The 13,850-nt window shown below is 45.8% G+C and overlaps 1 protein-coding gene across 1 annotated transcript in view; it reads left to right on the top strand.

The window, feature by feature from the left end:
• PKHD1 (PKHD1 ciliary IPT domain containing fibrocystin/polyductin) overlaps window positions 1-13,850 on the top strand; it is an 832,619-nt gene that overhangs the window by 99,345 nt on the left and 719,424 nt on the right. The window contains exons 16-19 of the mRNA XM_075341622.1: window positions 87-176; window positions 268-358; window positions 703-845; window positions 8,780-8,910. Of these exons, the coding sequence (XP_075197737.1) occupies window positions 87-176; window positions 268-358; window positions 703-845; window positions 8,780-8,910 (455 nt within the window). The remainder of the gene's footprint in view (window positions 1-86; window positions 177-267; window positions 359-702; window positions 846-8,779; window positions 8,911-13,850) is intronic.

Here is a 13,850-nt window from a genome sequence, read left to right as displayed (position 1 = left end):
CTCCTATGTACAAGAATATAACTAGTATAACACTTTCTGCCATACTTTGTCATTTTGCTATATGAACCCATTCCATCCTTCCCCAGATGTTGACTTTTGGTGGCTTTGGACAAGTCCGGTTCTGTTGGGGTAACACAACCAGTGAAGCTTTTTATACAGACAGTACGGCTGAGCAGGTGAGTGCTGATATTAGTCAATCAGTCATTCTTTCGTTCTGTAGACTGTTACTAATAAGTGAACCTTCACCTTCTGGTCTTGTTCCATTAGATACAGGCTGTCATAGAGGACATGCTCTCGGTGCACTGTGTTTCGGACCTCGTCTCGGAGGATGTGTTCCTGTACAGCGGCTTTGAAGATGGTGAGTGGTGGTCAGTGACTCGGGTCATTGTTGGATCTGATGACTTCTGTCTCCAATTTTTGACCTCATTGACTTCTATGGGATACAATCCTGAGCTGATATGGATACCTTGTCATACGATTAACTCTCTCATCTCTTCTCTTGCATCCTGTAGTTAATTTGTACCCAAAGAGTTTCCAGTTAATAAACTTTTTTGTTTGAATTCCAAACTGTTACCAAAAACTTTTTTTACTTAATGTAACCATGACAAAGCCCCCCTTAATAGCAGACACAGAAAAAGAAGAAGGACCCAGGCGTGATGGTGTACAATAGTGTATACATATGAATTAATTGTTATTTTTCAGGGAGGAATATCACTGATACAGAAGGAGAGCGTTCCTCATGGGCGGAGCCATATTGTGGGAGATGCAGTGCCTTCAACCCTAATTATATTCTGAAAGGTTCACGTGCCGTGCAAACCAGATATGAATTAATCAGGTACCACTATGTAAGTACTTAGGCTAGTGACCTGATCCTAAGTGTCTCTTGACATGTCATGATAACTAAAAAGAAATTAGGAAAATATTTATGCGCGATACAATACTGTGTGTCCAATGCAATGTGAACATAATATATTGTTGGAAATCACGGTTGACACTGTGTCACTGTCATGCGATGTTCAGCACATACGTGCTAGCATGGTGGTGTCAGACTCTGTTCACACTACAGAGCCTGACAAGCAACCTGAGGCTTCTGCATTGTTTACTCACAGCCGGGCATCGGCTGATTCAGGTTCACTGGTCTGCAGCTCAGCAGAAGTTAATGCCTGCAGACTGGTGAGCAAGACCTAAATGCTCAGGTTGCTGATTGCCATGTGCAGCTGTCTCCTCCCTATATTAAGCACACCTTTCTTCATGTATGTGCCGATTATAGCTTCTACGATCCTGGTCTTCGTGTTTCTCCTGCACTTCTGAGTGGTGTGAGTGTGGCACCCCTGAGGCCTCGGTCACCACAGGGTACTGCATTTGATTTGGAATGCTGTGCTGATCCAGGTGAGAAAGGGATAAACACTGGTTTCTGCAACTTTACACAAACATCTAGCATGAGTCACCACACACAGGAACCTAGGCTGGGAAATTCCCATTGAGTCATTGCAAGGGTGGGGGCACGGATTGAATTAGACTAGAGTGTGAGCAATAACAGTTTCACTTTAGAACAGACTTCAGTCAGAAAGAGAACAGCTTGGGACAGAGAAACATCAACAGGTCCTTGAGAGGGGGGGGGGGTCTGTGACCCAGTTCCCCCTCAGGGAGACGACCAAGCAGAACAATCAGTCAGAGACACTGAAGAAGAGAGAGTACCAGGACATCATGGATTCGTAGAAGCGGGCAGACTGGAGGGAACCGGGAGTAGCTGCAGACGGTTGGGTGAACCAGTGAGACTGAGGAGGACATGGCAGCCAAGGGGAAGCTTACTGAACCGCTCCCTTGGTGGCCGGCGCAGACAGGTTGCAGATCCCTACGATGGACCATACTTCATGTTGCTTCATCAATTTTGCAGGGCTGCGGATAGACTAGGTAGTCCCCGCGCGGCTAATTCCTGGCCGCGCACCACGGGTGGTGCTGCAAAGCATCCCCCATGCCCATCCAACACTGCTCCAAGGGGAGGAGAAGTCGCAGGGGCTGGGGGTCAACGGCCGAGACTCCCCAGTCACCACTGTCACCGGTGACGCTTCCCAGGGATCCTTCACGCTCCTTTCATCCCACTCTACACCGGACAACCTTGCACCCGCCTGTTTGCCTTTTCATGTAGCCGACGGGGCCACGGAGCCGGGTCAGGCCAGTCACAGCAGCAATCCCAAATACTACTGGCCCAGTGATGAGTAACCCCCTTAGGCCCCGTGGAGCACTACATGAGCGTCCCCCTGTTGTGCGTTACTTCCTCCCCTTTTTAGTTACTCCCCGGTACACATATTGTCTAACCTGTGTGTTGAGTGCGATGTGTACAAGTTTCCGTTCTCCCTTGTCCGTGTCGTTTTGTGTGGTTTTGTCTTTGTGTTTCATGGACCGACACGTGGGTTTGAGAGAGAGGGAGTTAGATCAGGGCCTGGACAGGGGCTCAGAACTGGTAACCATCAAACCTACCTCCGAGATAAGGGACAGCGCAGGGTCGCAAGTCTGAAGAACAGTTTAAGGGTCCCTGTCACATCTCCATATACTCTGTGACAGTCTACCACGCGGAAGCTAGGTGTAAAAGCGCCGGAATAAGAGGATTCTTTTACTATCGATAAAAGGAGAAGTCTGAAGATCCGTGGTACGTATATGAATACTGCTGTATATGATGCTGTAGAGTCCGGGATAGATCAGGTAGGTCCGAAGATTGGGGAGAAGTGTTTTTAGCTTTCCAGCTGGTAGCGCTGATGCAAACCCTTCAAGAAGAAAAGGGTAAACTGCATTTTTCAGTAAATGTCACATCACCTGCCATGTGATTATCCGTGAGCACAAGTTGCAAAATGATCCTACACGTTTCAGAATACCTCATGAAGGAGGACGCGTGGGAGCGCTTCGAAACTTGTGCTCATGGGTAATCACATGGCAGGTGATGTCACATTTGCTGAAAGTGCCAGTTCCCCCTTTTTCTTCTTGAAGCCTTTTGCATCAGCACTACCATCCGGAGCGCAGGAAACACTACGCCCAGACCCACCCGATCTATCCCGGACCCTACAGCATTTTACTCATATTCAACAGTGAAAACTTTTAGAATTTCAATTTATTCCTGATTTTTTTTTTTTATAAACACGTTTAAATCCTTCGCATTATACGAGGGGCGATCCAAAAGTAATGATAATCAATAATAAACACAATGAATATATTAAAAAAAAAAATAATTTTCTACATAGTCTCCTAACAAATCTATACATTTAGTCCATCTCTTTTCTAAACTTAGAATTCCCTTCGAAAAAAATTCTTGATCTTGACCCCTCAAAAAAAATCCCCAACAGCGGTTATCACGTCGCTATTGTCGTCAAATTTCTTGCCCCGGAGGTGTTCCTTGAGGCGAGGAAACTGAAAGAAGTCACTGGGGGCTAGATCTGGCGAATAGGGGGGTGTTCCACCAGTTCAAAGCCCGCTTCTTGAATGGTTGACATGGCAACTGCAGCTTTGTGAGCCGGCGCGTTATCTTGGTGAAACAGCACTCCAGCCCGCAGTTTGCCGCGCCTTTTCTCCTTGATAGCCTCCCGCAATCTTCTTATTTGTTCTGCGTAGTAGGAGCCCATAATAGTGGCTCCCTTCTCCAAATAGTCCACCATAATAATTCCTTCAGCGTCCCAAAAAACGGACGCCATAACCTTCCCTGCTGAGCTTGACACTTTGAATTTCTTCGGCGTCGGTTCGTCGGCTCGTTTCCATGTCATCGATTGTTGTTTAGTTTCGGGATCAAAGTGGTGGATCCAGGTCTCGTCCATGGTCAAAAAACGTGACAAAAAATTCTCCTTGTCTGCTTGGAACTTTCCGAGATTTGCTCTTGAAATGTCAACTCGTTTCTTCTTTTGCTCGTCGGTTAATATTTTTGGCACCCAACGCACGGAGACCTTTCTCATATGCAATTCTTTTGCAAGGATTCTTTGAATACTGCCATATGAGATCCCTGTGACCTCAGATACATGCCTGATAGTCACTCTTCCATCTGCCAATACAACTTCTTCAACTTTTTTCACGTTTTCTTCATTGAGGGACGTGGATGGGCGTCCTTCACGATTTTCATCTTCCGTCGATGTTCTTCCCAGCTTAAATTCCTTGGCCCAGCGTGCAACTGTGGAATATGGAGGAGAAGAGTCCCCCAATGTTTCCACCAAGTCGCTGTGTATGTCTTAGGCAGTCATTTATTTCAAGCAGAGGTATTTGATGACAGCTCTGAGCTCGTTTTTTTCCATTTTGATGTTCACTCCTCGGCAGTTCATATTCAAATGAATGTAGCTCCCGGGAATCGTGGCCTATTTAAGTGATTTTTTTTTCCTAGACTAGTGGGTACCTAAGAGAGAAGAAAACATTTTATTTTAATTTCTGTGTGCAATAGAAATAACCGATTATCATTACTTTTGGATCGCCCCTCGTATTTACGGTATAATTTATGCTCCCACTAACATCCAGAGCTGCGTTCAGATTTCTGCTGATGTCCTGTTCACCTTCAGTAACAAATTTCTTTCGAATTCGATGACTGAACAAGAACAAAAACATTTCCTACATTGATGTGCAAATACAAATGTTATTTTTAATGAGGAGTTAAGGAGACCTTTCAGGATCAGTAACTTTTATTGCTCTACCTAATCCTGTTATCTTGTTGTAAGCTTTGTAGAATTCAGTGTCTCCTGCACACTGTCAAGTGTATGTAAATACAATTTGGATATTCACAGCTCCCAGTGCATTTACTATCACTGCTGATAGGTGGCAGGGAGTATGGGTGGGGCCAGAAATGCAAATTTAGTTCAGATTTACTTTCACTGATGCCAGCACTGTGAGGTGGGAGTAGGGAGTAGGGCATATGCAGTTTGTATTTACATATGCTAGACTACTTACTAGGTCACACTGCATTCTACGGAGCTGACAAGATAACAGGATAACATAGAGCAATAAAACTTACTGATCCTCAAAGGTCTCATAAAGCCCTATTTAAAGGGAGTATGTGTGGGGGCAGCAGTGCAAATTCAGTTCAGATTTACTTTCACTGATGCCAGCACTGTGAGGGGGAGCATTGCAAATGTGACGCCCCTGGACTATCAAGTCGTCACAGGGTATTGCACAATCTGCCCTCCCGTGCAGTATCCACCTCCTTCTTGGTTTTGGGTCCCTAACCATATGGTGTTGCCTACATCAGCTAATCAAACCCTAGATACACCCTGCACCACACCCACCAAACACACCAGTGGACGGCTTGAGTGGAATAGAGTCACCCACCTGGGGTTTTGGAGAGGGGAGGGGAGGAGTGTCAAGAAGAAAGTAGTCGAGGAGTGAGAGTGAGAGGAGGTTGGGAGTGGGGTCCTGTGAAACAATCTAGGTGGCAGACGGTGGTCTGGGCCTAGAGGAGTTGGACCCCCGGTCACACGGGATCGTGGCAAGGGGCATGGATCTGTTGAGGAGGACAGCTGGCGGCCTTTCACTATTACTGGGCTGGGACCAAGGCACGACGGGGTACGTGGACCCGGAGTTGGGGAGTAGCTTCAGGCAACCCGATAATTTACCCGTGGAGAACAGAGCCTTCAAGATTCGTTCCCAACTGCTCCAAAATCGGGGCACCAGCACAACGAGGGGGATAGGACTTTCCAATCCAAAACGGTCCAGAAAATCCTAAGCGTGAGCCCTGAGAGCAAGCTCCCACACTTAGCCATAGTGGGGAGCGGGACCCGGCATGTTTCACACTATCGGGACCACCAAAGAAGTAAACTGAGTGCCAGGAGGCAGGTCACGGATCACCAGGCAGCACCATTGGGGATGGGACCCGAACTAAGCTCCCTTCAGCGGCAGCGGTATTCAGAGACTTGTTTTACCAGTTGTCGGTGTCTGCTTAATAGACTGAGTGAGTACCAAAGTGACCCCCTGCATTCCACGGCACCCCTCACTGAGTCCCGGGGTATTGCCCCCACCTGTGGAGGGAGTTCTAACACCTGGCTGTCCCATTCCATCATCCCCGGGTACTCCCAACTGCAGTGGTGGTACTCCTAATTACCACATACCACAGGTGGCGTCACAAACTCTATAAAATCCCTTGTAAATGCTGCCTTCATTTAAGTGGCCGCACGACCCCCGGGTCCGGAGACCCTTGAGCCACTGAGAAACCAGATCCGAGCAGCTCGGCTGCTGGCACGGGAGCGGCACACATATGCAGTTTGCATTTACATATGGTAGACTACTTACTAGGTCACACTGAATTCTATGGAGCTGACAACAAGATAACAGAATAACATAGAGCAATAAAAATTACTGATCCTTAAGCTCTATTTAAATATAACATTAGTATTGTACTAAAAAATCACCAGATTCCCTTTAAAGGGAACCTGTCACCACTGAGCAGGGCAGATCAAAGCATTGTAGTGCGCCTGCACGGGACTGGCGAGTGTGTAGACACGTCATGCACACAGGCTTCAGAAGGAGGACGAAGATGGCCGAAAGAGGCGGTGCCGACACCGGAGAACATAGATGCCCATCTGACTAGAATCCACCGCAGTGACCGTTTAGGTGAGTATTAGAAAGTTTTTTGTTTTGTTTTACACAGCGGCCTGGGCTCTTATATACAGCATGTTAGAATGCTGTATACAAGAGCCCAGTGGTGGTGGCCACAGCTTATAGGCTGAAAAAGTTGTGACAGGTTCCCTTTAAGTAATGTGTTAGTAGTATATCGTTAAATCGTGGCAAAGTAGAAACATGTTGTCATGGGAGTGTCGGGGTAACTGGAGCAGGGACATCTAAACTCGCCCTCAGACAAGAGACCGCGCGCTGTCCGTTATCTCAGAGGTAGGCTTGATGGTAGCTAGTTCTGGACTGCCAGCGTTACCCTAACTCCTCTCTGAACGCTGATCTAACACCTCATCCCCAACCTCAGGGCCAGGAACAGAAGAGCATACCCCACAAATACCACAGACAGGGAAAGAACCAAAACACATGCACACTGTAGCCAGACACAGGGGGTAGACAATACATGCCCAGGAAGAAATAAAACACAGGGAGGAAATAAACTATCAACAGGGATCTTTCCACACCATGTAGGAAAGCACACAACAGATCACTAGGCTCTGGATCACTACAATAGGGACTGGTATCGCTTAAGTACTGTTGAGCTATATTCAATGACAAGCAACCAGTACCTTAGAAAGAGTGAAGGCGGCTGTGAGAGGTAATAGCAGTCTGAGCTCCTAACTGCAGTTCACAAGCCAACAGGAATTAACTCCTGCTGAACTGGAGAGCAGTGAAGCTAAAACAGCCGACGCCCGAGTCAGGCTAAGCAACTAAAGAGACCTCAGGCTGCTTGTGGTGTGAATAGAGTCCGAAGCCGCCATAACACCCAGCGAGTGCAAAGCCGAACACCGCATGACACCTGTTGGGTAAAGTATATGGACACCTTTTAAGACAATATTATTAAATGTTAGTTTTTGGAAGCTAAAAAATATTTTTTGCTGTTGGGTTTCATTAAACCTCTTGCACTGTTTGGCTTTTACAGACACTTTGCTTCCCTGCAGACTGGAGGTTGTAGAATTAGTTTACCGTAAATCCATCAGTTTGATCTTTCTGACGGGGAGTTTGTAACTCTTTTGCTTGTCCCTTTTCTCGGCTCCTTTTTTGAGCTGATTTATGACCACAAACCACATCAAAGTTGAGATGATCTTTGATGTGGTCATAAATCAGCAGAGAGAAGCTTAGAAAAGGACAGATGAAAGAGTTACAAAAATAAAGAGCCTATAAAAGGTAAATCATACCATATTTTTAATGAAACACAAATGCAAATTATATTTTTAACTCATGCATTTATGTAAATGGGAAAAAATGGCCACAAAGATTTCCTAATGTTATGCTTCATCCCTGGGTCGGTAGGGTATCACCAGCATCAGCCACTATGGAATTCATAGGAGCCCAACTCATTGTGCACTCACCATGTATCATTAAGCGTTAGTACATATGTGGACAGTCTGGATCTGCTTTTCCGGAGTGAAGCTATGGAGATGTCGTGCTTGGTAAAAGAGCAGGGTGCACCAAGTGTCACACTAGGTAAGGGGAAGTACCAAGCGAATGGCGTGGCGTAAGGGAAGGTAAACCCTGTGTCTAGGGAAGGGGAAGATGGTGAATCCTGACCAAACCTACTGCTGGTCCCTGGGGTCCCTCACCACCCTAAATAGGTTCCGCACCTATGCCCTGAGCCGGACACCTTACCCTAGGTATCCCTTGTGCTGAACCATACCTAAGGTAGGGGTGGGATGAGCTCTTTGTCAACCCCACTAAACACTAAAGAAGACACAAGGAGGACACAAGGGGGAAAAACAAGAACTACTTATCTAGAGATGACTCAGGTAGAAGTTCAGCAAGCTTCAGATGAGACCAAGCCTCCTCCTTGCAACCAGAGCTAGAATAAACTGAATAATATCACCAGCACCAGTCCTGGGAAGATGAGAGTATTTAAGCACAAAGGAAATACTGATAATCAGCAGCTGGATGAAAAGAGGCCTCTGCTGGGTCCAAAAGAGGAAGAGATGAATCCAGCAGGAAAGCTATCTAGTACAATGAATATAACAGCAAGAACAATAGAAAGTCAGGGAGCACTTTGCACTGCCAAACGATGTGACCTTCTATTGCTGAACACCACATGACCATCTGTCACCCGTGACACCAAGTTTCCATGGCTATTGTCATTACATAGTTAAAGGCAACAACTAAATCTTTATCTCATCTCTAACAGGTGTGTTTTGCATATAAGGGATATTTGGATGACTACTTGATGGTCTCGGTCACCTACAACAACCGTTTTCTAAATACGGAGACCAAAAATTTTACCTGTCAATGGAAATTTAATAAAACCAACACAGAAAGGTAAGACGTCTACAGAAAATGTAATTTTTAAAAATTGCCGAAAAAGTTGCAAAGTTTTGTGATGTACAGTGGTACCTCGCTTAACGAGTAACCCACTTAACGAGAATTTCGCTTAACAAGCAAAGCTTTCTGTAAATTTGTAACCCGCTTTATGAGAAAGCTTTGCTGTACGAGCAAAATCCTCACCTCACACACTTCCGGTTTTGTGCATCCACCGCACTCTGCCCCGCACTTGCAGTCCACACAAACACACACAACAAATGCCTGGAGTCATGCGTTGTCAAGGTCCGCACACGCAGATTATTTCTAATGTGTCGGACTCTGTTCACATTGCAGAGTCCAACAGGGTAACCTGGTCTTTCTTAAGTGCTCACCTTTGCTGGGCGTCGGCTGAATTGTTTCACTGCTCCCATCCGTGCAGGAGTTAATCCTTTTTTGGAGCCGTGTGCAACTCTTCTGAGAGCCAGGTTGCTAATTACCATCCACAGTTGGTCTCTTCCTCTTTTAGGGTGGGGAGTGTAGGAGCAGATTGCCGAAGATAGCTTCAGCTTAGCTCCAGCGATCCCGGTCTCAGTGGTTATTCCATTTATGGTGAACAACAGTTGCTGTTCTGCGTGGTGTGAACGTTCCCCTGTTGTGAGTTTATTCCCTACCTTTTTCTTTATTCCCCTGTACACATATTGTCTCCTCCTTTTGTTCGAGTGTAGTGTGTACGAGGTTTCGTTCTCCTTTGGCTGTGTCTTTTCTGTGGGATTTTATTACTTGGTTTTCGGGCTGCTCCCTGGGTGGGGGAGTAAGATCAGGGCTCGGACAGGAGTCAGGGTCATGCTGGGGGCTCGTACCTGGCTACGATCAAGCTTACCTCCGAGATAAATGACAGTGTAGGGTATCGAGTCTGAGGGCTAGCTTAGGGGCCCCTGTTCTGTCAGTACATACCCCGTGACACTTGGTCATTAGAGGATGTGGATACTTTTGGGGGCATTTTTTAATAATTTAAATGGATGCATTAAATACAATGTTACATTGTTCTGATAAAAAACAAATAAAAGACTAAAAGGTTTCTTATCAGCTGCTCTGTGTTGATTTATGACTAAAGGTGAGAAAATATTTTTCAGGACCCAGTCGAGCGGCCATGTTAGATCTTTCAGCAGCAAGCAATGTTCAAGAAAACAAAAAACTGTAGAAGTCAAATGGTGCAAAACTGTTAATTTAACTGCAAAATATAATTTCTAGCTTAAAATACAAGTATAAAAAAATTGTCCTCGAAGGTGCCCATATCCTTTAACAGATGTCAAGTTCAAATCGGCGGCATACAAAGTGTGCTACATAATCTTAGGTTACTTGGTAGAATTTTAATCACACTTTCTAGCTCTACAATTCCACGCACAATATTAAAATATATGCCCTATACATTACCCGTCAATGTCCATCTTGTCACTGTAACAGTCTTTGCTGTCCTCACTAAAATTATCTACAGCTCTAACGGGAGTCTAACGGCATTCGGCCTAGTTTCCTCGTAAAGTCATAAGTGGAACCAGCTACCGGGGTGTAGCTTAAGTCTGTACAGTTACTGGGACCTTTTAGCCTTTAGCTATCTCAAATACATTGTCCCTCAACTTGGGATCCTGGTCTTTTCAGCTCACATAGTCACTGTGATGGTGGAATATGGGAGTTGTGTATCATGTTGTGTAGGTTCGTATATTAGGCGTGGTTCTCTGTCCATTTTCTGTATTGCTTGTGTGTACATTGTATTGTCTGTCGGTAATCACCCCCTGTAGTGTTTCTGTCCCTAAGTCTGGGGGAGGGGGGCCTGTGAACCATCTAAACTCTCTACTTACCTGAAGAATTGGGCAGTCAGGCTGGGAAGGACAAGAGAGAAGGATTGATCCTCTGAGGGAAAAGCTTCGGCTCCCCAGAGAGACCTGGATACTAATCGCTTACTGGACTATATTGGACTATTTTTATCCTCTGTATGGTGGATTATGTTATGGACCATTTGATTTACTCAGAATAAATGTTCAATGGAATGTTCATCCATCTCTCGCTCTGTTGATTATGTGATATGGGAGAAGGACCCCGTCACAGTCGCGTTCTTCAGTACCTCGGTCCCTTCAGTTCATACGGTTATCCTCTTCAGTAACTCAGTCCCTTCAGCTCACACGTTCGTCCTCTTCGGTAACTCGATCTCTTCAGCTCACACGGTCATCTTCTTTGGTAACTCCTTTCAGCTTTCACACAAAACTGAAAACGTCCAGCTCAATGAACAGATTCTTCTTTATTTTTTTGAATTTTCAAACATGGGACATTACATTATTTTCTAAAAAAAAAAAACCCACTATGATATGATTCTCATCTACACGTTTCAGGTAAAACCTTACTTCAGCTGGCACGGTCATCCTCTTCGGTGACTTTGTCCCTTCAGCTCACACGGTCGTCCTCTTGGGTAAGCTGGTACTTTTAGCTAATACAGTCATTGACTTTGATTGCTTGGTCCCTTTAGCTCACATGGTCATCTTCTTCATTAACTCTGTCCCTTCAGCTCACATGGACATTCTCTTCTGTAACTTGGTTCCTTCAGCTCACATAGTCACCTTTTCAGTAACTTAGCCTTCTCACCTACATACTGAGTCTGTGGACGTTCGGCGTGGCCTGGGAACCCATGTAGGCCGCATACTGCCGCTGACATTAGCTGGCCAGGAACGGATGATTACACACTCACAAGAAGATCAATAGTTCACTTTAAACCACAAGTCTTTACTTTACGGTTCCTTCTCTTTCACCATTTTATGTTACAGATAGTGGGCACAAATCATCCAGCACGTTACAGTTTTACTCAGCAGTAACAGACACAGTTCATCTTCCTTCTGGTTTGCGTCCAATCTAACTCGGTTGGTGAGTACCAGTGCATCCAACTCTAGCATTTCAGTAGACACCATGACAGTCACCTTCCTTGTATGCAGTCCACTTCCAGTCTCCTTAGGTGTCCCATACTTGATTTGAGTAAAGCCTTGCGGTCCCAGATGTCTAGCGGGAAACCACTCGGTTGGTGGACTATATTCACATGCCAGTAGAAGTTATCCCGGTACCTTGACATAAAAGAGGCCTTGTTGCTAGGGTTCGGCTCCTGTCGTCTGGGGCCACTCAGTTCGAGGATCAGTCTCTTACAACGCTGTTCACACTATTTCACCTTTGTCTCCTGTTCTCTTTTGCCACAAACCACACACTGTTGATCGATGGACTACACGTCTGTCACGTTCGCTCACTAGGCTTTCATTGACTTTCTAGAATGAACTGTCATTTTACTTCTCATTTGATCCCTCCCAGGGTGGGCTATTCACAACACTTAAGGTCCTGTTACACGCAACGATATCGATAACGAGATATCGCTGGGGTCACGGAATTCGTGACGCACATCCGGCGTCGTTAGCGATGTCGTTGCGTGTGACACCTACGAGCATCTGCTATTGATCAGAAATACTCACCAAATCGTTGATCGTTTGATGTCGTTCATTTCCCAAATATCGTTTCTCGTTCTAGACGCAGGTTGTTTGTCGTTCCTGAGGCAGCACAGATCACTACGTGTGACACCCCGGGAACAACGAACAACAGCGTTCCTGCGTCCTCCGGCAATGAGGTGGGCGTGTCGTTAATTCGGCTGCTCTCCGCCCCTCCGCTTCTATTGGTGGGCCGCTGTGTGACGTCGCTGTGATGCCGCACAAACCTCCCCCTTAAAAAAGAGGTTGTTCGCCAGCCACAGCGACGTCGTTAGGAAGGTAAGTACGTGTGACACGTACCAGTGATATTGTTCGCCACGGGCAGCGATATGCCCATGACGCACAAACGACGGGGGCGGGTGCGATCACAGCGTGTAAAGCGGCCTTTAAGTACTAGTCCAGCAACTTCTTTACTAATCATCCTAATATAAATAATGTATATTACATTACACTTTATACATTATCACAATATAAAACAACTCACATGACACAATATTTACAAAAGACGCAAGACATTTTTCACACTATACAATATAACAATACATTGACATGATTGGTGTCTTCTGGGGTAGAAACGCGAACGCCATAGTCCACCACTCTTACCGGACAATGATGCTCACTCTGCTGTGGCGTCAAGGGGTTTTATATTTTCAAACTGCGTCACAGATGGTCACATGCTCTAACCCCCTCTTGACTCTGTTTCCCTCTCCTCCTCATCTTAGTTCCTGTTCAAATTTAGGAGTTCCTATTTTTCAAACTTTGTCCACCAAATGGCGATGTTCACTCATACAGACTTCACTTGTGCATTTTCTGTTGTGGGAATCATCCACTTCCTTAAATTCCTCCTCTCCTTAAACTCGCCAGTCCTTGAGTGAGAAAAGTCACTTCGACCCTAAATACTCTTCAGGGCTGGCCCCAGTGTTGCCATGATTTGAGCGCACTCATGTGTTTCTTGCATTATAAACTGCCAGATGAAGTTGTCTTCTGCATAACTTGTGGGTGGACCACCATCACTAGCATGTTCTGTTCTGCAAGGCCCCTGATCATCTATCCCTTCTGAAGCACCGGGGCCATCCGCCATTCTTTCTTTTTGCTCAGCCCTTGGCTCATCATCCAAGCTGCATTAGGATGGTAGTGCTACTTCTGTTGGCGCAGCAGGTACTACCCACCCCTCATCGTTGTTAATTGCAGGTACCTAACTCACAGACCTAGTTTGTTCTCTCAAGGGTTCATCAACTCTCTCATCGTCTGACACAAAGGGCTAAAGCATATTGCGGTGTAGCACTTTTCTAGGTGCTTCATCTTCCTCTTCATATTGGACTTCGTACAAAGAGTTCACACTTTTCGTCAACTGATGAAGAGCTGCCTCCCATCTGTAGCTCAGTTTGCCTTTAGGTCATTTCTCTTGCTCCATGTGTAACGCCCCTGCAACTGGGTCGTTACAGG

The sequence above is a fragment of the Anomaloglossus baeobatrachus genome, chromosome 3 (genome assembly GCF_048569485.1).
Source record: "Anomaloglossus baeobatrachus isolate aAnoBae1 chromosome 3, aAnoBae1.hap1, whole genome shotgun sequence".
NCBI lineage: Eukaryota > Metazoa > Chordata > Amphibia > Anura > Aromobatidae > Anomaloglossus > Anomaloglossus baeobatrachus.
This window is presented reverse-complemented; position numbering and strand designations above follow the sequence as displayed.